The sequence below is a fragment of the Zonotrichia leucophrys genome, chromosome 2 (genome assembly GCF_028769735.1).
Source record: "Zonotrichia leucophrys gambelii isolate GWCS_2022_RI chromosome 2, RI_Zleu_2.0, whole genome shotgun sequence".
NCBI lineage: Eukaryota > Metazoa > Chordata > Aves > Passeriformes > Passerellidae > Zonotrichia > Zonotrichia leucophrys.
This window is the reverse complement of record NC_088171.1, coordinates 144,237,893-144,265,408: the sequence shown is the minus strand read 5'-3', so window position 1 is coordinate 144,265,408 and position 27,516 is coordinate 144,237,893. Positions and strand designations below refer to the sequence as shown.

Here is a 27,516-nt window from a genome sequence, read left to right as displayed (position 1 = left end):
GTCTCACTAGGGACTTTTGAGTGTTTTCATGCAGCTTGTATCCATACAGCTAAATTGTTAATATATTGTTAATTGAGAGTCCACAATTTGATTTTAAGCTTGAGTCTTGCAGGTCCACTACTCTTTTTGCAGATGAAAGGAACTAGTTAGAACTCCACAAAATAATTCAAGATCCTTATTTTCCCTGTAATGTTTTTTCTTGCATCATCATGCTTTGTTAAAAATTCCACAAAAGAAGCATTATTATTGTTATTCCAATCTGTCTTCTTGTTTTTTGCTCCCTTAACTGTTGAGAACAATTGATGGGTGACTTCTAATCACAGGAAGATGGCATGGAATCTGATATTTACTCCAAAGTAAGGTGGTTTTGCTCCACCACATTTAGGCATGAGAAAAAAATCCATACTCTCTCTCTACTGCAAAACCCAAAGACCTGTAAATTCTGTTTCCTAAAATCTCCATGACTAGGAGTAGAATGGAAGGGAGATTGTGTGAGACTCTGCTCCTCAAGGACTCATTTTCATACTGGAACGATGGAAATGGCACAATATATATAACAGTGGAAATTCAAACAAACCCTTGTGCTGGTATGTTTGTTTGGTGAATCAAGGAGCCCTGAGTCATTTCATTTGTTGGATCATTTCCCACTAAAAACCATCTGAAAGAGTAACTATTATGACAGAATAAATGGTCCCAGCATGCAATACAGGCTAAACTCCAGAAATTAGATAACAGCTTGTCGTCATTAAAAGTCTGTAATTAAGTACTAATATTAAGGCAAATTCATGAGAGAAGGAAAAAAAATGGAAAATTTAAAAACCCAAACAAATACACAACCAAAAATACTTCAGCTGTTTCAGATAACTGACTGCCCTGGCAGGATTCCTGCTTTTAGCATGAAAAAAACTGCAGTTATAATAATCTGTTGAATATTAATGAAAATCATGAAGTGATCAATTCCTGTTAAAGAAGTAACTCAGGCAGTAAAAGAGACAGGAATTGTTTTCATATTCCATTATTTATAAATTGTTTAATTAAGTAATTATATAATAATATCATTCATCAAGTTCTGGATACCTTCCATAGATTATTTCTGCTATGATCTGCAAGGCTCTTCCTATGATTCACAGAAGAGAGGATGAATTCACAAACCCAAATCTAAGGCTTAACTTCATTTCTGTGTGGTGGTGGAAGGGGTATTGTGACATATTCACAAGTTCAACCAGCACTTTTTAGACAGTTCTAAGATTGAATATAGGTTTCTCACTGAGACTTGATCATATTGTCACCTCCACATGTCCATTTCAGCCACTGACTGAATGGAGAGAATGTCAAAATAGATTTTCTTTCCCTGTTTTTGCTGTTGGATGATGATATGAACTAAATCAGGTAGAGAGGAATGAGTTCATACACTTCTGTGACCTCTTTCCTTGAATGCACCATGAAACACAGTAAAGGACACATTGGAAAAATGGCATAGGACTATGTGTATATATAAGAAAGAGGAATGCAGCAGTATTAACTCTGCCCATGTAGTTACAGTTTCTGTCTGAACTCAGAGCAAGTCAGTTATATTAGTGACAATATGAAGCTTCTCCAGGTAATAGTTCTGCCTACATTAGATTGCAGTTCTAAATCCAGGGTAAACTCATCCTGGTGCTATTTTAAATTGGCTCCTTGGGAAAATATCTACATTAAATTGTAAATTCAACTTGTGTAAAGTTCACCTATGAAATGCTACATCCCACAGGTCATATTGCCTGCACTGTACCATTCAAAGTGTTCAGTAGTTTAGTGCATCCTCTTACCAAGCTTTTCTAAAATCATGGATATCTCCTTCATGGGCATGACACAGTTCCCAGAGTCACACTGAAAAGATCAATTACCTCACTTCATCTACTATCCTGTCATGTCAGCATCAAAAAGCTGACATTAATTTCTTCAGGAAAATTCTATAATTCTGTTAAGTCCAACCAAAATGTTCCCTATGTAACTTTACCTTATGATCGAAGGACATTTCAGTTAGCAGGAGACACAGGAGATCACCTATCCATCCTCCTGATCTCAGCAGAGTCAGCTAAAACTCTTATTTACTTCAACCAGAATACATGGACTTTCATATTTCACCTGCATGAGGATGATAATGACCATGTCTTGATGGGTAAATTGAACAAACTCAGAGAATTTTAGCCATCACTGAGAAAAAGTGGAGCAGACTGGCAAACTCCACTCCTATGAAGTCATTTTGCTTCCAGAACCAGGCAGTTGAATTCAAATTACCTACTAGAAATGATCTGGAACAGGATGTGAAAGGGCTTGTTGAGAATGAAAAAGCATTCTGGATTGTTTTAAGTATCTCAAAGCATAGTCAAAACCTTGCACAATTGAACTGGCCAGCACAGAAGCAGCCTGTGTGTCACTCTCAATCTCCAGGACTGGAATTCCAGGGCACTCATTTTTGACAGCTACAGAAAAGGCTGAAAAGGAAATTTCTAACTTTTGGCTCACCTTCTTCATGCAAATAAGAAAGGTTTAATTAACACTATAAAAATCAAATACCCATCAAAGAATGCTGACCAGGAGGAAATGCCAAGATCCAATTAAAATCATTGCAATTTTTTATCTGTGGCTAGACTGAAATGAGATGAATGGCTAAAATAACACCAGTCACCGTTACCTCATCCTGGATAAGATATCAAAGCACTTGTGAGGCAAAGAGGGCTGCTTTAGAGATCATCAATAATGCATTTTGTGCGTGCCCTTTGTCAATGTCTCTGCAAAAAGCCTGTAAAGTAGTTGAAGAAAATACATTTTTTTAATTAGAAGTTTCATTCACAGTTGAATAAATTTAAGAGAGAGAAGAAATAGTTGTGGAATACCTGAGATTTTGCAAAATGGACTCTCTTAATTTTTTTCTCTACAATTTTTTATCTAGTACATGCTATTATTTCTGACTTTTTTTTTTCTCAATAAATTAGTTTCCACTATTGATGAAGGTGATTCAGGCTTTGCTATTTCAGGCTTTTTTTTCTTATACCTGTATGTAAACAAGACCTCCTAAAATATGTGCTAGTCTGGCTGCTAGAGGGTTAGATTTGACCATGATTAAATCCCCTTCTTTACATAATTCAGAAATCTTTTTCAGCCCACATCACTCCCAATATTAAATAAAAATAATAACTCCATGACTTCTTACATATTAACAAATCACCTCACTTTTAAACTTTTTTAATCTTTGCAGAGAAATTTTGAAATAAAGCAGCCCATTTATTCTTTGTTCAATTTAAAATCTTACAACAAAAATTTTTATGAAGACTTGTTTTCATGACAGGGTATCAGTAGTTCTCCTTTCAGTCTTGTGTTGCAAATAATAATTTGAATGAGAGTAGATCACTCTTGGGCTTTGATTCATGTCCTGGACAGGGCTGTTTAAATATATTTCAGACTATGCCTGTTACTTCATGCAATCAGGTCCCCTCCTGCAATTATTTTCCCACCTATGCACACAGGAGCTGTGCATGCCGAGAGGATGCAAAGGCAGAGAGAGCCCTGCATGTGCCCCAGCACTGCAGCAGGCAGAGAAACAGAATGTCCTCAGCCAGAGGGTGCAGGCAGGAGGCCAAATCCACTCTGACTGCTGGGGAAGAGCTGAGATCAAATATCACCTGGGCAGCACATAGAGTTGCTGGGAGACTGTGGGAGACAGATAAGGCAAGGGGGAGAGGACCTTGGTTAGTGTCTGCAGTGCACTGCAGGAGGTGGTGTGGACAGCACAGCTCTGTGAGGTTTAGGACAAATGCAGAAGTCCCATGTGGATGATGGAGGATGCCAAAGCCTTCTCAGGCCATCCCCACATTTTTATGACAAAGGAAAAGTTAAATCCAGAAATACTTAGTGTCCACTCTGGAAATAGAGGGGCACATTGCTCAGTTGCACCATGGTTTGTACCTGGTCTCTCCAGGGATACCTGTGTGTCTTAGTTCTCATATAAGATACAAATACCAGACCCCAATTTACAGTATTTAAAAAAGAATAGAATAGAATAGAATAGAATAGAATAGAATAGAATAGAATAGAATAGAATAGAATAGAATAGAATAGAATAATAAGCTATTTTAGTTGGAAGGGGCCTGCGGTGACCATCTAGTCCGGCTGCCTGCCAGTTCAAAGGTCACCAAAGCTAAAACATGTTAAGCCCATTGTCCAAATGCATCTTGATCATGGGCTTGGGGCATCAATCACCTCAGCAGAGAGCCTGTTACACTGTTTGGCCACAGTCATGGAGAAGAAATGTTCCCTAATGTCCAAGCTGAACATTCACTGGTGGAGCTTTGAGTTATTCCCATACTTTCAGTCACTGGATCCCAGGGAGAAGAGCTCAGCACCTCCATCTCCCCTTCCCCTCCTCAGGAAGCTGTTAGAGAGCAATGAGGTTACACCTCAGCCTCTTCCTTTCTAAACCAGACAAACCTAGAGCCTTCAGCTGCTCATCACAGAACATGACAGCTGGTAAAATAGAAATTAAATTGGTAAAATAGCATGTGTGTCTATATATGTAAAGAGAAGGGTTACATAAATAGAGGCTATTAAAACATTTTATTAAACTTAAGCCCTACTTATTGATAGCATTTTTCAATCAAAAGCTTTTTGTTCAATTATTCCTCTAAATACAAATATCTTTTATTTCAAAATAAGGAAATCAAATGTAAAATGAAAAAATAATTAACTTAGTCTGAACAAAAGGCAGACTGGGGAAAAAAATCATGTGAGGAGGTGTGTGACAATTCCTCTAAAAGTTATGAGTGTCAGTTTAGATATTTTTATAGCATATAAAATTTATTCAAAATAGATTAAGATCTCAGTGGTCTCACTTCTATAAGCTGCTCTCACAACACTTAAAGTGCTTCAGTGTGGAGGAGTTGCTGCATATCCCATCTTCCAGGGACAGGTAATTGTTTGTATAATTATGATATTTCAAGCCCTCTTGCTTGCATGCAATGAAGAAAGTTGTAAATGAAAACTATAAGCTTTAAGTATAAGAACACAGATAAATCCCTTTGCAAAGTTTCTTTGTTTATTATTTTGTGATTTAGTATTTTAAACCTTTTTCCATAGCTGAAATATGTTGGCTTCCTGATGTGATTAACAGGTCTTGTAGGCAAACTACTGCAATGAGACTTATCATATGGCTGCCTTTCTTCAACTTTTCCTAATGTGAAGGGAAGGGAAATGCTGAATTCCTTCTTTTCAATTTTTCACATTTTTGTGCAACTAGTTTCCATTTTGAACTCTTGGTTTTGGTTGGTTTTTTTCCCTTACAAACTGAGCTGGTGCTCCGTCGCAACAATGAAAGCTCAAGTATTGAATGCAGAAAGCAATTTACCCTTTTCTCCTCTGCAGAGGACCTGTCAAGGTCATTACTGATGCATCTGAGGCAGGGGTAGTTAACTTCAGAGCAGTGAAATAGAGCTGTTTATTCCTTCCCTGCTCTGTAGTGTGATCTTGCTGTGCTTCTATTGACTTCAGTGACTGCAGGGATGAGGCTCTTAAAAGACACACAGCAGGTTTGTAGACCAGCAGTAGCAGTGTGCTTTTCCTATCCTGAACACTATTTAAAGATTAATGAACACAAGCTCTAAGACTATTTCTGGTGCAAACAGTTATTGTCACACAAACAGAACTAGAAAAGCAGTCTCTTAACAAATATGCTCATATTTTGTTTATTTTTGAGAGGTGAAATTGTCACCACAACTCCAGAGAATGGGAAAAACAGATTTTAAACTCACATGGTTGTCATGACAGAGCAAATGATGTTCTGACCAAATCTAATGCAAATAATCATTTGACAAAAAGTAACTCTGGAAAATCCCAGTCAATAAAATAACATTTTTTAAAAAATTGAAAATAAGTAAAAAATACACAAAAATATAAAAGCATAGACAGGTTTGATGAAAATAGTTCCTGTTCCGGAACTGTCCACATTGTTCCTGACTGTTCCATACTGTTCCAACAGTTCTGTACTGTTCCTGAACCTTTTATAAGATACCAAGCTAAAGCACTCAATAAGTCCAACAAAACATTTTCACTCAGATATCTTTTTCTCTCTCTATCTTTCCCTGTCTGATTGAAATAAGAAGAGTGCCACTGAGCCCTGCATGGAATTAAGTGCTTAATGATAACCTAGCTTTTAGAATAATTTTATCACTACTTCTACCTTTGCTGTTTAGAAAGTTCTCTCTTCATTTTACAGGCGAGACTGCACTTTGCAGCTAATTGACATCATATTTTACATCATGCCCTTTTCAAATGGAAAATTGTGGGATATATTTTCATAAGTCTGGTCTTTTTTCTTTCTTTGTGTTTTGTTTAACAGATATGTCAGATCGAGAACAAAGCACGACATTGACATGAGAATAGGGATTCATTCTGGATCAGTTCTGTGTGGAGTGCTGGGCCTGAGGAAGTGGCAGTTTGATGTCTGGTCATGGGACGTGGATATTGCAAACAAACTCGAGTCAGGTGGAATTCCTGGGTAAGGCAAAGTGTATTTCCCACAGTCAGAAAACATTGCCAGAACATTGCACTGTTAATCTTGCCAAGAGATTAACTCTTTTACATCCTTTCATCAACTATGACCTTTTCTTTTGCTATTTTGCAGTTGGAAAGAATTAGTGAGGCTATAGCCAAAAAAGGTAGAAATGGTCTGCTTGTAGAGCCATTTGAAAAGACAAGACAAAAATATTTATTTTTCTTTGTTATCCTGATTTTCTCAAAAAGATCCATCTTTTGTTTTCAGCCCTCATAGTCCTCAGAGGTAGCTCACATTTCCCAGTTAGATGTCAACCATTCATGAGATTTTCCAAGCTTCTCTCACCTTTTTCATTCAAATGATACTATGAGGTACAAAGCTATAATTTGTTCTATTTTATAATGCACAAACTGGGGGAAGAAATTATATTTTGCTGGGTCAATAGTCTAATAGCAAGTTGTTATGAACAGCAGGATCTCTGTTAATATAATTTGTCAAAATAATTTAATGCTTTAGTAGATGTTTTGAGATATTTATCTTAACCTGTCTATATGTGAAAATGCATGGTTTTCCACTAAAAAAAGCCTAGTTTCTTTCTTTATCTGAGTGTCTGATGTGGCTGATTCACCTGAAAGTTAAATGTTATTTCTGCTTGATATGGCCTATATAGCCTGTTAGTTTGGAAGCTACAAATCCTAGATTTGAGCAGTTGTGATTGCAGGAATCTTCTGTTCACTTTCAGTTCCACCTGCCATGGATGAAAAATGTAGAAAAGATCACCTAGACAATTCCAATTTTAGCCATAGAATTTGGAAGCAATATCAGCAGACATCTTTATGTGGAAGAAAATCTAAATGGTGCTGTCACCTTGAATGACAGAGATTTTTAAGTCATCAAAACTGAGTCATGTGCTGTCCTCCCTACACACACATCAGGATCTGTCAGAGCTGTCATGTTCCCAGGAAATTGGAAGGAAATTTTCTTCATATATTGCAAATGCAGGCCCCTTCCACATTTCTACATAGTAAACCTTTATTCTAATATATCTTCTTGGAATTAGCAGAAAATGAAATTCTGTATGCTTTGAGAACAACTTCTGTACTCTGCATATGTCACCCGTGTGTAAAATTTCAGAAAAAATTTCATTGTCTGCTGCTTATCCCATGTAATAGGCCAGATGACTAAGAGGATGCTTTGTTCACATGAGCAAATTAATAATCTAAGTTTCACCATTCACACCTGCAAAAAGCAGAGTCTATTGCTGTTAATGTGTGCAAGCTGTATGGCTATTAATGAATAACCCAGAAAATGCACAGATAAAATGCTGCAGATAAAATGCCTGGCAGGTTTTCAGTCTGCCAGAACAGAGTGATTTCCTGGATACCAGTGTGCCAGCAGAACAAAGCCTGTGTGTGACAGCAATGAACCAAGTCCCTCAGAATAGTGATTTACATCAGAGTTTCCTGGTGTGCAGAGCAGATTTAATAGATTAGTTAAATTTATTTCAGCCTCACCTTACTTCTCCGTGCCACTAGCACCCAAATCCCCCTACTTATTGCAATACTCAATGAGGTCATTCCCTTTCCTAGAGCAGCTTCACCAGGAAAGCTGCCTTGGCTTTATGAGCAGTGCTGCTCTCAGGGTGTGAAACAAGAGCAAAGATGAACTGCAGCATTTTCCTGAGGGCATAGTGGAGGGAGGCAGCTGAGGATGGGAAATATCCTTTTACCCATCCTGAGAGCAGGAAAGAGGCTCTGCTCTCCCCCTGAATGCCTGTGTGTGCCCCTGAGCCCCATCCACCTCGGGAGATGCAGGGAGAGATTGCACCTGACAGAAGGAGCATAACCCCAGACCAGCTGCCATGGGGAAGGCTCTTAGGAGCACTGAGAAAAAAAATGGCAATTTCCAGTTTTCTGAGAGTAAAAAACGTGTCCACAGCACCTGAGAAGGAAATTTTGTGATCTTGTAGTCAGTGACATTCTTCTGCCAGGATTCCATTTTCTAATAGTTTTTACTTAGTGTATGTGGTTATTACTCTGCAGTAGTGAATTGCATAAATCCTAAGTAATAATTAATTTTCAATGTTGGTCCAATGACAGGTATCATCTAACACTGCAGGCCTGATATGCTTTCAAGAATAGGTCAGGCAATATTTTTTGACTTCAATACTCAGGTTCCCAATGTACTGTATTTGTAAAAAATTAAAAGATATCTCTCCACATTTTAAGTTTTTTTAAGCAAGCAGTACAAAACATGAAGCCAGAAAATACTTATAATCTGCCAACTATTTATTAATACTTGGCCCATTTAAGGATATCACATTAATAGCTATTTCCATACTCTGGTAAAGATGTTACCATATCCATCATAAAATCCATATTTCAAGGCCTTATTTCCTAAGTTTATTAGTTGAATCTAAAGAGAGAGATAGTCACCTTGGCAACTAGTGTATCACTCTCTCTTTCTTTTTTCTTTTTTTTTTTAGTTTTAGGTTAGTACTTTACTTAAATCAATTTAGCCTTTTTGGATTTCTTAGGGCTAGGAATTTCATCATCTTTCCGAGAGGTCAAATGCTTTGCTGTTTCAGTCCTGGACAAAAGTTGCTTGTATTTGAAAGACATTTTTACTGGGTTTTATAATGAGTTTTACTGATTTTTCACTACAAAATACTACTAATCTCTGTGATTATTATAACAGCATGACTTTAGAAAGAGAAAGTTGTACAAAACCTGGGAAGAACCAGAGAATTTGAGACAGCTTAAAAATGGCTGGGAGACAAATTTTTAAGCTTTTAATTAGATATTGATATTTAATAGTCCACATGGACAGTTTGTGCCAAGTTGTGATACTCCTGGGCATTTCACACTGCTTAAATACAACCAGGACTTTATTTTCTAGCAATGCATATGTATCATATATGCCCTTATAGTATTTTATTCCACCAAACTATTATGCAATTCAATTCTGTATTGGCATCCTTTGAATAACAGAAGGGAGTCCCCAAGGGACTTGCTAGGACCATTTCCTTCACAGGAGAAAGATAAATTGTGGTGCCTGAGAAAAGCAATGTAGCATGTGTCATCAAGAAAGGAACAAGAATTTCAGCTCACTCTAAATATTAGGAATCTGTATGGAATATGTAACTTCAGAAAGTTACATGCACTCAAAGTTTAAAAAATCAGCTGGTTTAAAGTCACTACAACTATTTTATTTGGGCCAGATAAATGCTTAATGAACAACTCTCACTTCATTCATGATGCTGCATTGTAGAGTATAGCATAGCCAACCATGTTGATGGGTTCTAGAGGAGCCTGCAATTCTTCTACATCCAGGAACATGTAGATTCCTTAAAAATGGTTTGGATAGAAGACCTCCAAATTTCTATCATACCACTGCAAAATTTGAGCTCTTTTGGATATGATCTCTTATATTCAACTTCACTTTGGCCAAAGCTTACAGAACTCATTGCCTGGTCTTAATAGAAATCATTATGTTGCTTGTCTTTGCATAGTTCTCCTATTTCCCTAATTCACTTCAGGTGCAGTCAGACCACTAATTTCAAATGTTTAAGCTACCTCAGGAAACTGCAGAAAATTAAAGAACTTCAACATAAATTGCTCCAATGCCTACTATTTATTTTTCTCTCAACATACTTCCCTGAAGTACAATTTTCTTTCACTCAGAACAGCATTTTACTTGCTAAGGTCTCCCATTAAACTATTAACTATGAACAAAGGTATCAGGTGTGAATGCCAAAGTGTTTTTCCTGTGACAGGATTTTGTGCATTAAAGACATCTTATTAATTTAAACATATTTTGAGGTTATTTGACCACAAATAAAGCTCATATTTTTAAATGCACTACTTAATTTCCATTGTTTGCAATAGAAAACCTTGTATTAATCCATGATGTTAAACAATATAGAGTTCAAAACCTCCTTCTAACCTATGTATAGTAGAGCACAATCAGTATTTGCTACTACTTATTTCACTTACACAGGAGGATTCACATCTCCAAAGCCACTCTGGACTGCCTGAACGGGGATTATAAAGTTGAAGAAGGGCACGGCAAAGAGCGCAATGAATTCCTGAGGAAACATAACATTGAGACTTTTTTAATTAAACAACCTGAGGAGAGTCTGTTGACTTTACCTGAAGATATTGTGAAAGAGGCTGTCAGCTCCTCTGACAGGAGAAACAGTGGAGCTACATTTACAGAGGGATCCTGGAGCCCTGAACTCCCATTTGATAACATAGTGGGAAAACAAAATGTAAGTCAAACTTCCTTTAATGTCACTGAGATGAATGCATGATTGAGTGCACTTCAACAATGGAGCCCTCAGAGGAGGAAACTTCATCTCTAACCTTTATTCTAACATGTACTGTAACAGCAGAGGATTGAACAAATTGTTTCAAGGCAGAAAAATCATGTATCTAAACTGGGAAAATGCCAGTGACGCAGAGATTTTGGGTTCATTGTTTTTTTTTCTTTTTCCCAACTGAAATTAAATGCTGCATGGCTTATTTTTAATTGAACCACTCCACGAACTAATTAAAAATAAATCTAATGTTACTAAACTATTGGAACATTCTAGTGAGAGTGTTTATCTCATTGCATAGCTTCAATGTAGGGCCATCAAATTAAAAGGATGAGGGAAAGAGCATTTTCCCAGGGGAAAACACATAAAGTAGTTTATTGATATATGAGGGAAGGAAAAAAAAAGCACCTTGTGAAATCAGGTTCTTAGTGTCTCATTTTTTTAACAAAAAATATTAAAAACTCATACTCTAAGAGACGATTAAAGTTCACTAGCAGTTGAGTTAGACTTTAAGGACATCTGTAGCTCAATAGAAATATGAGATAATAGCAACTTCTCCTGATCAGATATTTTCCAAAAGCACTGCATGGCTGATTGCAGCAGCCTGGGAACCAACAATTCTTGTATGGTATAAAAAAATGATTATTGTTTAGAGGAATTAAAGATGCAAAGGTTAAAATGCACTCAGACTCCACTCTTCCCACTGCACTTGGAGGATTGATGAGTTTTTATAACACCCGGTCAGCTGAAGTTTTCCTTCATTTTCTTTGAGGGATCTGTAATGACATGATAGATCCTCTCTTCTGCTGCACACCCTTATTCCTACTTGTCTGAGCTGTCTGTTGAGCATTGTTGTGTGGAGGTCTTGCTTTTGTCAACTGTCTTCTGCTTCTTACAAATGTGCTCAGAAGTGATAAAACCTCACAATCAGTCAGCCCACAGCAGTGTCTTCATCTCTTCAAACTGAGTTGGAGCATGGCACAGTTTGCTGTTATATAAAACACCTGTTTTATATGTGTTCTGTACATCTCTGCATCTGCATGTACACTGCCTTGCAGTATTCTTCGTATTTTGTTGACCTGTCTCTATATTGTCATTTCATTAGAAATACAGATACAGGTGCATGCTGCTATGACTATCTTGTCATCTCTCTCTATATCTTTCCCTTTAAGATATTCCAATTTCTGTAGTCCAAAGAAATCTGGGCAGAGTAGTCTTTCATTTTTTTGGTCATTTTCTCAACTAAACCTGACCTTGATGGTAACAACGAGAAATAAAAAAATAAAGGATTGTTTTTTATCCATTTTTATCCAATTATTGAACAACTCCTAGTACTAGTAAAAAGGACTTGAAAGTAATTGAAATAGGCATAGCTTAACAGCTTCTTTAAAACTTTCTTTTTCTTATAGCAATAAACAATCTACTTTTAGAACAGTTTCTCACAGGTTTTTTTAAAGAATTTGAAGTGGTGTTGGGAAAAGCTGTAATTTTATATAACACAGTTTAACAATAAGCCTTTTGGTGGAGACAGGATTTTAAAAATCTGCTGTTCCATGTATGATTCAATTATTATGTAATTTTTAATTTTCAGTTGAGACAATAGGCAGTATTGCTCATAAATAATGTATTTTAGCTAAAAAATTCAGATGATGGATTTAAATTATACTAGGATGTAGTAGCATTTTCCAGAGGTGTGTCAGTCTTGGACAGAATAAGCATTTAATAACACTAATTAAGCAGCTTAAAGGTCACTGTCAGCAGCAGGCTTTGAGAATTGTAGAAGCAGCAACCCAGCAGTGAATCACTCTGTATGTTTGAATATTAGCCAATTGAATTTAAATTATTTCTTTACTCAATATAAATTACAACAAAATTTGAGCAATTGATCACATGTATCTTACTTTTAACTCTAGTTATGTTAGGAAGCATGTGAAAAGAAATCTCTGGGGTGTTCTAAAGCTAAACTCAGATTTATCCCAACACATACTCATTATCTTGAACTGGTGTTCTATGAACAGCCTGAATCAGTGAATTGTAGATGTGTTTATGTGAGTAAGAAACAACCACTTTTTATGTAGGCAGTCACAGATATTAGCAAAAACTACACCTATAGCCCAGTTATCACTATGTGCCCTTGCTTTGATTGTGAGGTAAGCCAAGGGTGAAAGTTCTTGTCTGAAATTTAGACATGCCCAATATAAATGGAGGTTTCTGGTAGTGAAACAAGTGCCTAGGCTTCTTACTTAAAAAAAAGAAAATTGGACAGAAATTATTTTATTTCAAGAGAGAAAAGACCTCCTCCTCTAGAATGAATTAACGACTGTTGGATTTCTTCCATGTACCTTTGAAAAGGAGTAGCTGAAAGCATAACTTGGTCACTGGTTGTGCTGGTGGAGGCACCTGATGGTCCTGTCAGGATGTGAATTAGGAAAAACAGCATATTAAAATGTCTGTCTTCTATAGGTGTACCTTAGTAGTGGTTGTAGTAAAGCTTAATAGTGAGCATAGAAACTATACTAAAAGACTGCCAAGATGACAGACAAGTCTAAAGAAAAGGGTGGAAAGCAGTGTGTTACAGCTGCCCCATTGTAATTATTGTTGTTATTTCTGTGCTGAGGTGCCCCAGCACTCCCCAGCTGTGCTCACCACTGACCAGTGGTACCGTGGTGTCCCTGTGTCTTGTTCCACACTTTCTGGCTCCTGACTATTGTCCAGTCCCCAAAGCATCTCTGCTGACCACAGCTTCATATGATTGGGCAACTGAAAGTATCTGGAGTGTGTATTGAAAGAAACAGAAGTTTAGACACCGAGCAGGTAGACACCAAACTTGTACACACCCTCATTTAGGTGTCTTCCTCTTGAGGTAAATCCTACCTCCAACCCGTCTTTTTAAGCATGTGACCTTTTATTTTCCTATTTCCTTCCAAAACATGATGCTCACAGTATGAAAAAAGTAATTCAAAACCTTCCTAAGATTTTCTAAATGACACAGATTAAAAATTTCCATTCTTGTTGAGAGCTGTGTGCTTGGACTTTTTTTACAGGAAAACTTCCCAGAAAGGAATTAAATCTAATCTTTTAAAGTCTCTATAAAATTTGTCTAAAGTTGGAAGTTTATTATTTTTGTTTGTTTTAATTAATCTTTCAGTTTCAGATGCAAGTTTGGCTAGTGTTTGTTGTTTTGTTGGGTTTTTTTTTAAAGAATTTTGTGTTTGTTCCTGTGTGATCAATGGTTATTGTCAGCATCAGAAAACTTCAAAAGCCCATTGGAGAATTCACAACTGTGTCTTCCATAGAGCTGCTCACAATAGTGAAGGAGAGATAATAGGAAGAATCAATATTTCTTTGTGTTTGCATAAAGAAGTCTTAAAAGATGCAGAGCAAAGAGGGGGATAAGAGAAAAAATGTGGTCAGGACTTATTCTTGAGACAATAATTTGCATGATGTTTTTTCATTGCTTTTATATCTAAACACAGGAAGCAGTTTTCTTAGGTATGTGCATGTATATGAGGGAGAGAAAATTATGAAAAAAATATGAATTTCCTTGTTATATTGTGAATATAAATGCAAATTCAGAGTCTATTTTTGCAAAATACTACAGGCACCATGGTCATAGTGGTGATATGTCATGTTCATCTACCATGAGATGTAAAACACTTCATACATTCAGCAAGGAGACAAGCCTTTATATCAATCACAGCTTAAAATTGAATTTTAACCAAAATATAGTTGCTTAACAGGATGAACTGAGATTATTTTCCTTGTATAAATAAAACAAAATGCTCATCAAAAACATTAGGGATGTTCTCCACCCTTATTTTCAGCGCAGAAACAGAAATACAATGTAATTCTAAGAAATCAATTTACACACCACCATGTGATGTGGTCTTGTCCTTTAGCAGGGACTTCAGACACACTCATGCCCTTTCAGACACCACAAATTGATAAAAGCTTTTCTTCCTAGCTCAGTTTAAAAGAGATAGGAGTACTTAAACTAAAGTAGTGTCACAGTGTGTAATAATATAGCATTTATCCACTTGCCTTGATTGTTTCTTCCCAGGTCAAGATATGAGTTCAGACATATCTGAAACCTGAGCATGAGAAAAGTTTCTTTGATACTGTGTTTTTCTCCTAATGTTGATAATAGTGATTTGCTAGACAGGAGAAGGGAGGATTCAAGTTGAGTGTCATCCCAACCTTCTCTACTGAAGTCCTTTTTCTACTAAACAAACAGGAAAACTGCTTTTCACTTTGAAACAGAGAGAAAATTTTCTGCCTGTATTTTGGGATCTTAAATTACTGTTAATAAGATGGAATATGAAATACTATCTGTGACTACAGAGTCCATGGACTTGATTTTAGGATTGTAAGGAAAGTTGTCACCTGAGCTTTGGCAGTTGGTACTTGAGACCCTTCCTGTGTTTTAATGTGCAGCCCAGATTCATTAGAATGTGTTTGTTTATTATAGTTTGAATATTAACAAGGGAAACCTGCCTATAGCATTTGCCCAATGTAATCCTGCGATAAAAAAGAATTTGTATCAGAAAATTCTTTTGTATCACCCCTGGCTTTTCAGGGGCATCTGGTGACAGAACATCCTGAGTTCCTGATTCAACAATGCCCAAGAGGAGATAGAGCTGAAGGTCTTTTCAGGAAGGACCTGTGGAATAACTTTTCTCAGGCAGAATTTTATTTCCCACCCATAATAATGCTGAAATGTCTTATGCTATGATGTATGAAGTTTCACATCCTTTCCATTCATTAACATTTCTTAACCCTTGGGAATATTATAGTAGTAGAGTTTCTTTTCCCATTCAAGTGGGAAAGAGTTGCTTCACTGTGGTTTGTGTCATGAAATGGCACCATGAAATGGGAATGAGTTATTCTCTTCATGAAAGCAAACTCTATCTCTTTGCTGAAGTTGAAACACCCTTCATACTATATCTGCTAGAATTCCTTTGTGAAGCAAAAGAATTTTCATTTTTTCCTTTAATTAGTCATTGAAATACCAAAAGAATAATGCATTTGAGATGATATTTTAAATACTAATATGAATTACAGTTAAATTAAATCATATAGCCTAACTGTAATGTAGATTGGCTGAAATATACCAGTAGTGAAGAAGAACATATTATCTGAAAATCCAAGCTGAAGTAATCAGAAATGTCACCTTCTTCACTCCTGACTAAGTGATCTGTTCCTTAACTACACACATGCAGTAACTTTGAGATATGAAAAACTTCAGTACTCCTTTGTTGTGGATTTTGTTTTATATAGCTTCCATTCTTATTTAATAAAACACACCATTGAGTCAGATATTCTGCTGCGATTTTGGTGTGTACTCCCCTCATGCATGCTTTAATAATTAAATATCAGATTTGGAAAGTGGAATATAGTCCTAATGCTCAGTGCAGCTACAAACCTCCCAGCCTGTACAAAAGAAGTCATTAAAATGTCCCACTTAATGTACTGTATGTGTCTAGTGGAACAGAGTTATGATTTTACACTTCTATAGATTTCATTGAATGAATTGCATGGAATGCTGTAATGGTTTGCAATGCAACATGAACTAAAACATTGCATTTTTAACCCAAGGGGACCAGCAGGTTTATTCTGTTTGCATGTGCTTTCCCCTAGACTCTGGCTGCCCTAACAAGAAATTCAATAAATCTGCTTCCAAACCATCTTGCACAAGCTTTGCATGTCCAGTCTGGGCCTGAGGAAATTAACAAGCGAATAGAGCACACCATCGACTTACGGAGTGGCGATAAATTGAGAAGAGAGCATATCAAGCCTTTTTCACTGATGTTTAAAGACTCCAGCCTGGAGCATAAGGTAGCTGGGGCTTGGTAGCTGCAATATTAACAACTCAAATTGTAATAAATGTTCACTGAAGTAGAAAAGCTGTAGGTTCTGGCCTGTGTTGTTTTTTTCTTGTTTTGTTTTTCTTTTTCATTTTGTTTCAGTTTTCATAAGGCGGGGCTGAGCTAGAGTTCATAATACACAGTGACATGATGCAGGTGCTATAATGCTGAAATGATTGCATTTCCTTGTTGGAAAATATGTACACTGAACAAACTCAGTTTCTGAAAACAACAACCACTGGCTGGGTTGAACTTGGTTTCGAGTACAAGCAGTTTTCTGTCAGATGGCAGATTACTTTGGCGCTAATGGTGATTGAGCATATTAATAAACTTACATTTCTATTCAAAAAATACAGATCTATATTTATATAGATATGTTCCTTCCATTTAGTCATAGAATCCCTCTGATGTCTTCTATGCAGCTGCAATACTTATTTCAAGTCAAGAGTAATTTTTCAACTCTCTGTTTTAAACATCCCTCTTAAAAAAACTGTTTCTAAGAGCTAAATATGGTTTGTGTCTTTGCTTCTCCTCAACAGCAATATGATCTCATTAACTTCTCTTTCAATCTACATCCAGATGTAAGTTATAAATTTTAAAGGATAAGGTAATGGGAGAACACTTCTTGAAAGCTGATGGCATGGGGTGAAGTTGCACAGGACTCAAATAATTTCACTGACTTTCTTTGATAATCTCACATGCTATGACAGTGCAGTACAGCAGGTCTACAATACTATGTGCATTTGACTGAAAGGAAATAAAAATAGCAGGGAAATGAAAGCATGGAGGCATGGAGGTTCACTTCTCTATCAGCACTCTTACTTCCACTGGAAAACAGACATTTGTACTTGATTTATGAGAGACTAGTCCTCAGGAAGGCTGATTAGTGAGAGCTTTATCCCAACTGGAAAAGAAAAATTCTGCCTGAAGTATACCTAAGCCCTTATTGCACTAGTAATCTTGAAGTAGAAATAACAAATGCTTGCTAGAACAGAAATACAAGATTGCATTTCCTCATGAGGAGTTACACTGAGACACAAGGTAAAACCCCCAACACCAAATTATCCACAATTAATTATCTGCTGAAAAGGAAGATATAAAGATACTTCTTTCAGTGCAGTCATCATGCAAAGCTGACACAGACCCAGAGCAAGAGAAATTCAAGATCTCCGATATCAAATTAATTACTGCATGAAGTCCCAGAAGTCATGAATGATCGTTAATCTTTTCAAGATACAAGATAAAAAAATATGGTGAAAGAATCTGAACTTATTGTTTAAAGGAGGAAACAGCCTGATCACAAACAACTTGATGAATGAGCAAACTTGTCAGTGGCTCACCTTGCCTTACTGTGCTATTTAATCACACAAGGCCCAAGCATGGGCTGGTATAAAAGGACACTGCCCAGAATCAGAACCCATATCCAGAAAATAAACTCTCTTATTATTTTATATTTCACAATTGTCAGCCACAAAGAAAAACTATAAGGATAGTGTAGAATTCAATTTAAATGCAATTTAAGAAAATAAATAAGATCCATGCCCTAATCCACCACATTACATAAGTCAGATTTAAATTATTAATAAAGTTTTTAATTGCATCTGAAAGAAAAAAGTCTACTTAAAAGTTAAAATTTTTAGCAGATTTGGTACATTTTCTTCCCAGTAAGATATTTCCAATTGAGAATTGGACTGCAGTCTTTGGAGAATTATGCTTTCATTCAATATTTCCTTAGGTGTTAGTCCCAACTAGTAGCACGGGCAATAGAAATATGAAATCCATTCAGCAAAGTTGACTGAGTCTTCTCTCTGTTCCACAAATTAATCTGGTTTCTCATATTAGGAAGGAGTGAAGTTCTATAAAATGTCACCACTGCTTTATTTGTTCTGGCACATGCACCACCAACAGCTGGGCAGCCTCTGGTCAGCTCCTCCTTGCTTCTGCTCAGGGTGCTCAGATAGTGATGGGAAATGTACCAGGATACAAAGGAATGATGTGGATTAAGGGAAGATGAATCATAATGTCCTCCTTGTTGTGGACAGGAGCAATTATCTTATGGAACAGCATGGAAAATGTCCCTTCCCTCCTGCATGTACAGTAATTACAGTTTTGTCCTTTTAACCTTAGTGTTTAACCATAGGTTTCAGAAAGTCATGGAAAAAGTAATATTTGAACTATTTTCCTGCAGAAAACAACTATTTCATCCATCCCATCTTGTTACCACCACTTTCTCCCTTCTTCCAGCCCATTTAGGAAATACAGCAAATTCAGGTTTAAATAGCTGAGATCCTGGCCAAGAACTGTTACCTTTACCTCATTCAGTGAGATTGTGTTAATGTTCTGTGCCTCAAATGACAGAAAAGTGAGTAACCAGATGAACAATAAACTACATTTCTTCCTCCAGCATTAGTAACTGCCATAATGTGGGATCATGGGGTGACATGAATGGATCTGAAATGTTACACTGGACCTCTGTTTAAACAGTCTGGGTTGGTTTGATTTTTTTCTCACTTCAAAGCAATCCCAGATATCAAGTTTACATTAGCCAGGAAATTTACAAATTTCTCCTTTTAAGATTTCAAAAGGTTAGGAAAAAAATCCCAAAATAATTCTGGAATCAACATGCACAAAACTACCATGGAGCTAGAACAGATCCTGGTTTTCACTGGTTTAGATAACTGCTATGTCACTGCAGTTTAAGCCACTGGAACATCTTGTCACTCCTCTCTCTTTGTCCCTCTGTGGTAACAGGATAAGTGTGTATTCCACAGCAGGCAGTAGCAGTCACATTAGAGAATGGGTCACCTCTCTCAGGCATTATTTTCCATATGAATTCTGCAATCCTTCATTTTTCATAGGATTTGTGCAGGACCCCACCTGGTATATCTTATAGATTCTTTACTGAAATTGACTGGTCATTACAACCTGTATTTCACTCATTAATGCTAGATATATCATTTAGAGACAATGTACCCTCAATTTTGCTAGAGTTTTTTTTCACAAATAGCATGTATGCAGATCATCACAGAAGGTACTTCTGATGGTAATATGAAAAGATACTAAAATTTCCAATTATATAATGGCTCATAGGAAAATCTGATCCTACTTCAGATTGTTCCAATAATTAAAAGATATCATCATGATGATCTCCCTAAATATCAGCAATTTTAAAATATCCATACTATATACTTTCATACATGATAAAGCAGAGGCACAGGACAGGGAATTTTACATGCTGGTAGGGATTTATTAAAGAAAGTTTCCAATGTAAAGGTTTGTATAAAGATATTCAAAGTCTTCCTGTGTATTTGTACTTGGATTAGAAAACAGGCTGGTTTTAGACGTGAAACATTTACGTATTTTCTGTGAGGTGAGCACAGTGGAAATATCAAAAGAGCTTTGAATTTCAAAGTACACATTTTCTTAGTTCAAATATTAGACCTAAATATCTGAGTTTCTCTGTTTCACAATTTCTGACTGCTAAGATAAATAGAAATCACATGAGTAGGAAAACAATTTTGCTCCTCCTGCTTGCTATATCTCAGCGGCCACAGGCATCACCTCCTTCCTTAACTCAGAAACTTCCACTTGCAAGGAGGTCTGCAACTTTTCTATTATTGATCAGCAGCTGGATCTCTGTCTCCTCTTTCGTCTTCCCAGAAGTTCATTTTCTCTCCTTAGACTTCTTGAAATATATTCTTCCATTCCTCTCCTGCATTGCAGAAACTTTTCCAACTTCTCTGATGAAGAACAAATGGTCTCCCTTTGCATCTATAAGATCCTCTCTGAGTCAAGGAGCAGCAGGGAGGATAAGACCAAACACCTTCCTCCCCAGTGCACAAACATTTTCTTTAGGGGAACATGTGAAGCCTGTCATATTACTGGTTCTTTCCTTTCAAAGAGGCTTTGGAGGAGAGAGGTGAGGAATAAGCAGCATTCTCAACAGGAGAATCCTGGCCTTTCTTAGTTTCAGCCAGCAGGCATTTCCTCCCAGCAGTGCAGGTAAATGGCCTGAGCCCCATGGGAGCCTTCACTGGCCCATGACCAAGTCACACCAGCACAGGAGGCTCTGTGGGGTGTCCAGGGAAGGTTTTCACTGCAGACAAGGTCACATCACAATTCTTCCTACCACTCTACACAGCTCTGGTTGGCGACATGCCCTCCCCATGATTTTTGAAGGGCCTCGAGGCTTAGTGAATCCTTCAATTATTTCTCCAAGTCATTAAGGGGTAGACTGCTACAGAGCTGCTACATTTATCATTTATGTCAGTGCTGCCTAGGGATGCCAACAATTCCTCATCAGAATGTTGTTACTGATTAGAACACAGCATCCATCCTTTTGACATAATGCTCAACACAGCAGGCCATTCTATGTTTGTGCTTCATTCATCTAGTTTGCCTTAATTTCCCTATGGAACAGTTGGGATTTCATGTTATATTTTAAGGAATGTACCTTTCTTTTTCCTATTTGAAAAAAGCCCTGGTCCATTATTTATGCAGACTGATGCAGTTCTGTTTCCTTGCACATGAAATCAGGGTCAGTGCCTCTGGGGCTCCAGCAGCAAAATGAAGTGGAATTACCTGTGGCCAAAAATCATGCCAAAGTGATACTGCCAACAGCAGACACGAGGTGGAATCACAGGAGAGGAGGAGTCAAAATGAGGGACATCAACAAATGTCCCCCCTCTCTTACTCATGACAAATGGGAGTAGGGAAGTGAAACCTTTTTTTCCATCTGGGAGCTTGCGACTGTTTTGATCAGATGTTTGTGCTGAGATGATGTCCCAGCCAAAGATCCACATAGGGAAAGTTTAAGTCTAAGTCTAAGTTTAAGTCTAAGCTAGGATCTCCCTTCAAGAGCAAATTAGCTATGAAATCCAGTTCAAAGCTGGACTCTCTCAGTGTATGTTCTTGACACATTTCTTAATTTATTTTTTTTTTATGTTATAATGCTTTCTAGGCATTAATAACAGCAGATCTCTCTATTTCCAAATACCTGAAGAGAGATTCTGGTATCTGATATTGCTTTGACTCGTATAACCTTTTTTTCAGCCCCTTTAAAATAGCAAAGGTTTGAACAAAATGAAGTTATTGTTCAGAGGAAGAAAAATGACTGGGGCAAGCCTTTGCAGAATTTCTTATAATACAAAGAACCTTTGATGGTATCCATAAAGGGTATAGAGAATTACAATTACAAAACATATTCCTCTGGACTAATCTTCAGCTGCTGTAAACAGCTGCAGTTTAATTGAATTAGCAATGATAAATAACAGCTGAGGACTTGTTAATATTTCCATTTTAACTGATCTACTGTGGTCTATCAATGTGTCTGTTACTCCATTTCTGGGTAATTTCCATTAAAAATGGAACCTAATAGCATTCACAGTTGTTTGATATGCTCGAGAAAAATATTTTTTCAATAAATCTTTATGACAGTGCACCTCAAATAGTCTTTTACATTTGGAGAATGCCCATATTGCCAAGTTTCCACAGAGCCTCTGACTTTGTTAGGATACAGAGTTTCAGCATCCCAGCATCCCAAATAGTTTCAGAATGTTCTAACTAGATATTTTTCTTTAAAAAAGAAAATTAGGAAAAATAGCAGAGCAGCCTCAATTTAACCATCATGGAGACCCCTCTGTGCCATCATGCATCCAGTCACAGATGATTCCAGTGCTTGTCTTCATGTGAGGAAATTCATGGTTTCTCTGGTTATAAAGTATTTTATTAAGCAATTAAATGTTTAGTTTTCCACACAGCAGCACAAGCTCCTGGTATCTACCTCAGGATTTTTAAAGCAAATAATTTTGAACAAAGCAGAAAAATTTTGTATTTCAAATTACAGATTTTTGCCGTCTTGGTTAAAACATTTTACCAGATTATTAACAATTTATTTGATGGGTTTTATTTTCAAACAAAATTGGGTTTATTGATTTATTGGTCCATTGTGCTAATTTTCCCCATGTCTCCTATATACATCAGGCTTAATGAAACTACTTCATGTGTTAACAGCTAATTTACTTTTCTGTGTGTGTTTTCTTTTTTTATTCTAGTATTCTCAAATGCGGGATGAAGTATTCAAATCAAACTTGGTGTGTGCATTTATTGTTCTTGTATTTATCACCGCTATCCAAAGCTTGCTCCCTTCTTCCAGGTAAATACAGAAATATATCTCTATATATCTGAAGGCACTCTTAGGGACACAGTGGAACAATATTTTTAGGATTGATGTGCAATGAACCAATAAAATCTGCTCGTTCCCCAGAAGTGTTTGGAAATATTTGGTCACTTTTTTTGCAATACTATTTTTTTACCACAATATCTACAGCTACGTGTTTTCAAGTTAGACAGCAACATGTGCTGGTGTTGTCATGTTTTCAAGTAGAACTACCACCAAGTTAAGTGGAAATTTTGAGTTACAAAAATTTGCTCCAGTGTGTCCTGGTGAAACACGATCCAGAACAATAGCTGTGCCTCTTTGCTAAGTGATTGATAATCACCCTGGGTATCGGTGACTCTCTTGGTTTTGTTTAATAAATGCTTTGTAAGAGAATTGTACTGCATGCTTTGCTGCTGACAATGTGATTTGGCCAGCTGGGAAAAGCAATCTCAGGCCATTAATAAGCATGGAGGTGATCAGGTAGATATGTTTTCACTTTGCTCTCCTCTGGGGCTGACCAAGCAATATATTGCTATCAAGGTGATGAAAATCTGACATAGATGAGACCTTGGTGTCCACATTTCACAGATTCAAACATATCATTTGGCATTTTTGTCTACAGTTTAATAATGAGATCACAAGAGTATGTTCAAGGACTGAGGTCAGTTTTCTAGAATGGGACTGCCACTGTAACAACCCTCTGGTCCCATCTGGTCTTTCACAGTGCAAGTGTTAAAATTCCCAGAATAACATATTTCTTGGGTAGTTTCTAGCACTCAGATGACCCTTAACTTATGGCTGACAGCAGAGTAACTTTGAAAATATATTATTTGTACAGGAAATAAGACACTTGTTGTGTTACAGTAGTGCAGCAAGATTTCTTGGATCATTTCTGGAAGACGTGAGTTACCAGGTTGATGTCTGAGAACACCAACGTGGGGGTTAGGTGCAGGCAGCAAACACATTCTGTAGCAGTGTTGTCTCATATGTTTTGTAATTCTCAGCTGACAAAGTACCTGGAGTAGCATGTGACCTTCTGTTGTTCCTTATGTGCTATGTTGCTCCCAGTAAGTTTCCTTGCTTTTTAAAAGCTCTTCTCCCAGTACACATTTAAAGTTCTTCACTTCTGGTAGATGGAGTTTTTTTTGTTTGTTTGTTTGTTTGTTTGTTATTTTTTTCCTCAGTATGTACAAGAAGATTTATGGATCTTATTAACAGAACCTGTTTTCCAAAAAGATTTCTGCTGCTATATCAATCACTGCCATATCAGATTTTTAAAAAAAAAGATATTTTTTTTCTACCTGCACAGATTCATCTCTATTAACTCCTGTGAGGGTGTCTGGTGCCATGGGAGTGAGGGGGAAGGAGTCACACAAACACGTTGCCTGCAGCTGTCTCACCTCCTAGTTTCTCATCTTGCCAGGAGTCTTGTGTTTTTCCCTAAGGACCTTTTTGTCACTGAATGTTAAAGAGGCTGCAAATACAAATAGGTCAAAATTAAGGTTAAATAAATTCCTACAAGAAAAGATCAGCAGAGATTTTTTTAAAAAATGTGACCTTGTCTTCAAGAATGCCCTGGAAATTTGATTGCTAGAACTTGGGAAGATATTTAGGGAAAGGTTATTTACCACAACCCCTTTTGGAGAGAAGCTTTGGAGATACATGAGTGTTTATTGGCAGTTCCTGTGTTCTGTCAGGAGCTGAAGATCACTGTCAAGGCTTAAGGAGACAAATTTTGGTCTTGTTTTTTTTTTAATGTTCTGATAATCTGCTTCAAAAAGTGTTTCAATTTTTTAAAAAGCATGCCTGTCAACAGATGAGCAGCCCTAAAATAACAGGATAGGGGTTTTGAGTGAGAAGGTTTCAATATGCTTAAACATATTGGATGAGAAAATAATCTGGAAGTACAAATTTCCTAAGTTCCAGTTCTAAAAGCAGTTCAAGACATGAGCAATTGAACAAACTATCACAAACTTAGACAGGATTTGGATTCAGAGAATCCTTGAAATAACTGCATATTCATTTGTTATGCCTCTGGTAAATATCAGAGAAGTCAAATACTAGGGTGGAAAACCATGGAAATAGTTTCCATGAAACCACTAACAAACTATAATTCAATCCTCATGGTAACTTACCCATTTTCTAAAAATACATATATGAGTTTAGATTTCTGTTGAGCAAGGATGAAATTTTGTATTTGCTTAAGTAGATGTGTGAATATTTTTTGAGCTGAGTTTTTTGTTTGTGAAAATTTGGTGAAAATGCTATTTAAACTGTCATAGAACATATATTACTAAGGTTCTCGGGGGAGTTTCCCAGAGAGTTTACCTTAGTCTGTGTGTTAAAGAAGGGAACCACAAATTTAATAGGTATGGAAGTTTCAGAATTTTCTCTGTTTATATCTCTCTCCCTAAGGATAAATATTTGATCCATTCATGCATTTTTCCCTGACAGGGCAGATGCACGTGAATTTAAAAATCTTTACGATAGTTTTCATTCTTTGAAATATGGAGTTGGGAAAATTAATCTAAGTGAGATAAATTAATGTCATATTTTTTACCATGATTGCCCTTTATGAAACCATTATATTACATTGCCAACTTTGCAGTGATTCATCTTGTTCTTCTAAAGAGGCCTGGGAGTTTCATCAATTTCCTGCAATGAACTGTTTATATGCTCACATGGACAATAGGTCTTACTAGAGTTGACTGCTGAAATACTGTTATTTCTGTCCATTTTTGACTGGGTTATTCTTGTGAAGGAAAAAAAAAAAACATATTTCAAATTGTTATAAATTTAAAAACTTCCATCTTCTGTTTTACGTAAGTTTTCCTTTTGGCTCAAATCAGTTGATTTGTACATCAGAAAGAGGGAAGGCAAAAGCTCTTTTTAAACTTTACTTGATCTTGGCAGTAAGAGAATCCCTGAAAAGAAAATCTATTGGTCTTGAACCTCTGCTTGAATGAAGGGGCAATCCAAGCCTGGTGTCGTAGTTCTGGGAGATGTTCAGATGGACAGAAAATTATTACAGTTTTTTTGTTTGGATTCCTCTGACCTCATCAATGCATTTTATTGTACTTGATCTTATCAGCATGCTCCCATCAAAATCTCAGCACAGATATGGGATTGTTCTTCTCAGAGCTCATACTATGCCACCTTCAGTTTTGCTTTTAATCAAGCAGGCTTAGTCAAAAGACAAGCACATCAATCTTCAATTGAACAGCTACAGTGGAAAAAAATTTGTTGCCTATAAATTTATTGTGAACAAACACAAGGTTTCATTTTCTCAGGCATGTAATCAGGTTACTCTGCAATTTTGGGTTTATATCCCATACTTAGGTGTGTAGATGCTCCCTTTATAGTATCTTAATTCAATAACATGGGTCTTACATGTAGAGTTTGGCAGTCCAAAATAAGTACTAATGTTTAGTGTCCTCAGGCTGGACCTCTTGAGGCTTGATCCTAATCTTGCTGAAGAGCTGAATTTGGTTTTGTTCAGAGCTGGATCAGGCTAGGTTAGCAGAACTGGTAAGCTACACCAGCAAATATAGACTATCTATATATATCTGAGGTATAGTTAGAAACTATCAGTTCCAAATCGGATCACAGCCCCTTGGCTTTGCAAAGCAAGAAAGCTGTTGCAGAATACTGCTGTACTGTGGGAAACTGAAGGAATTAATCTTGCATGACCCTCTGTCAGTGTCCATAACCCAGGATCAAAGTATAGCCACTAGAGAATGAGTTAATGTGAATATCATCTTGGCTTCCATCTGCATAAACCTAAGAGAGACTACTATGCAGTGAGATGAATTGTATCCAAAACCACACAGGTGATGAGCCCTCCTGACTCTCTTAACTAGGGCTGCATGGACATGTAGCCCAGCTTTTCCCTTGATTTATTGACCGGTTGTGCTGAGATTTAATGCTGGATTCTCTTTTTTTTTTTTTTTCCCCAGAGTGATCCCAATGGTCATTCAGTTTTCTATCCTGATTATGCTGCACTCCGCTCTCGTGCTGATCACCACGGCAGAGGATTACAAATGTTTACCCTTAATGCTCCGGAAAACTTGCTGCTGGATTAATGAGACCTACTTGGCAAGGAATGTCATTATCTTTGCATCCATTCTGATTAATTTTCTTGGAGCCATCATCAATATTGTAAGCTTATAGGGAACCAAGTGATATTATACAGTAAAAGATGATTTATGAATTATTAAGCTTTCTGCAGGACTTGCTAACTATGTCTATAAGCAGTCTGTGATTTAGATAACATAAAAAAGGCAAAGCATCACAGCTTCAGGAAATTCAATCCATTGCTTGATCTATGTATTTCTGAAATATCTAATTATTTCTCCCTCATGAGTGTCATCTATTTTTAAAACCTTTTGTCCAACATATCCACTCTTTGAGGACCATTTGTAATTTTCTGACATGCTGAAATACTTTCTTAGAGACTGTCAATCCAAAAAATGCTTGTGGATATTAAATTCTTCTCTCATAAATTCTCAGCTCATCTTACAGTTCTACTACTATTTAGATTATTAAGAAAAAGAAAACAATTGCTAGAATAATAATTTTTAAAATTCCAATAGAGCCCTGATTATCCTGACATATTCAGCAACATGAGAGAGCTTTGCATAATGTA

At 36.8% G+C, this 27,516-nt stretch overlaps 1 protein-coding gene across 2 annotated transcripts in view; it reads left to right on the top strand.

Moving 5' to 3' along the window:
• The window catches only part of ADCY8 (adenylate cyclase 8), a 116,702-nt gene that overhangs the window by 64,597 nt on the left and 24,589 nt on the right, over nt 1–27,516 (top strand). The window contains exons 6-10 of one of the 2 annotated variants that reach the window (XM_064706696.1): nt 6,374–6,532; nt 10,529–10,799; nt 16,485–16,682; nt 22,765–22,865; nt 26,828–27,029. In XM_064706696.1, the coding sequence (XP_064562766.1) occupies nt 6,374–6,532; nt 10,529–10,799; nt 16,485–16,682; nt 22,765–22,865; nt 26,828–27,029 (931 nt within the window). The remainder of the gene's footprint in view (nt 1–6,373; nt 6,533–10,528; nt 10,800–16,484; nt 16,683–22,764; nt 22,866–26,827; nt 27,030–27,516) is intronic. The other variant, XM_064706697.1, reaches the window with a different exon arrangement.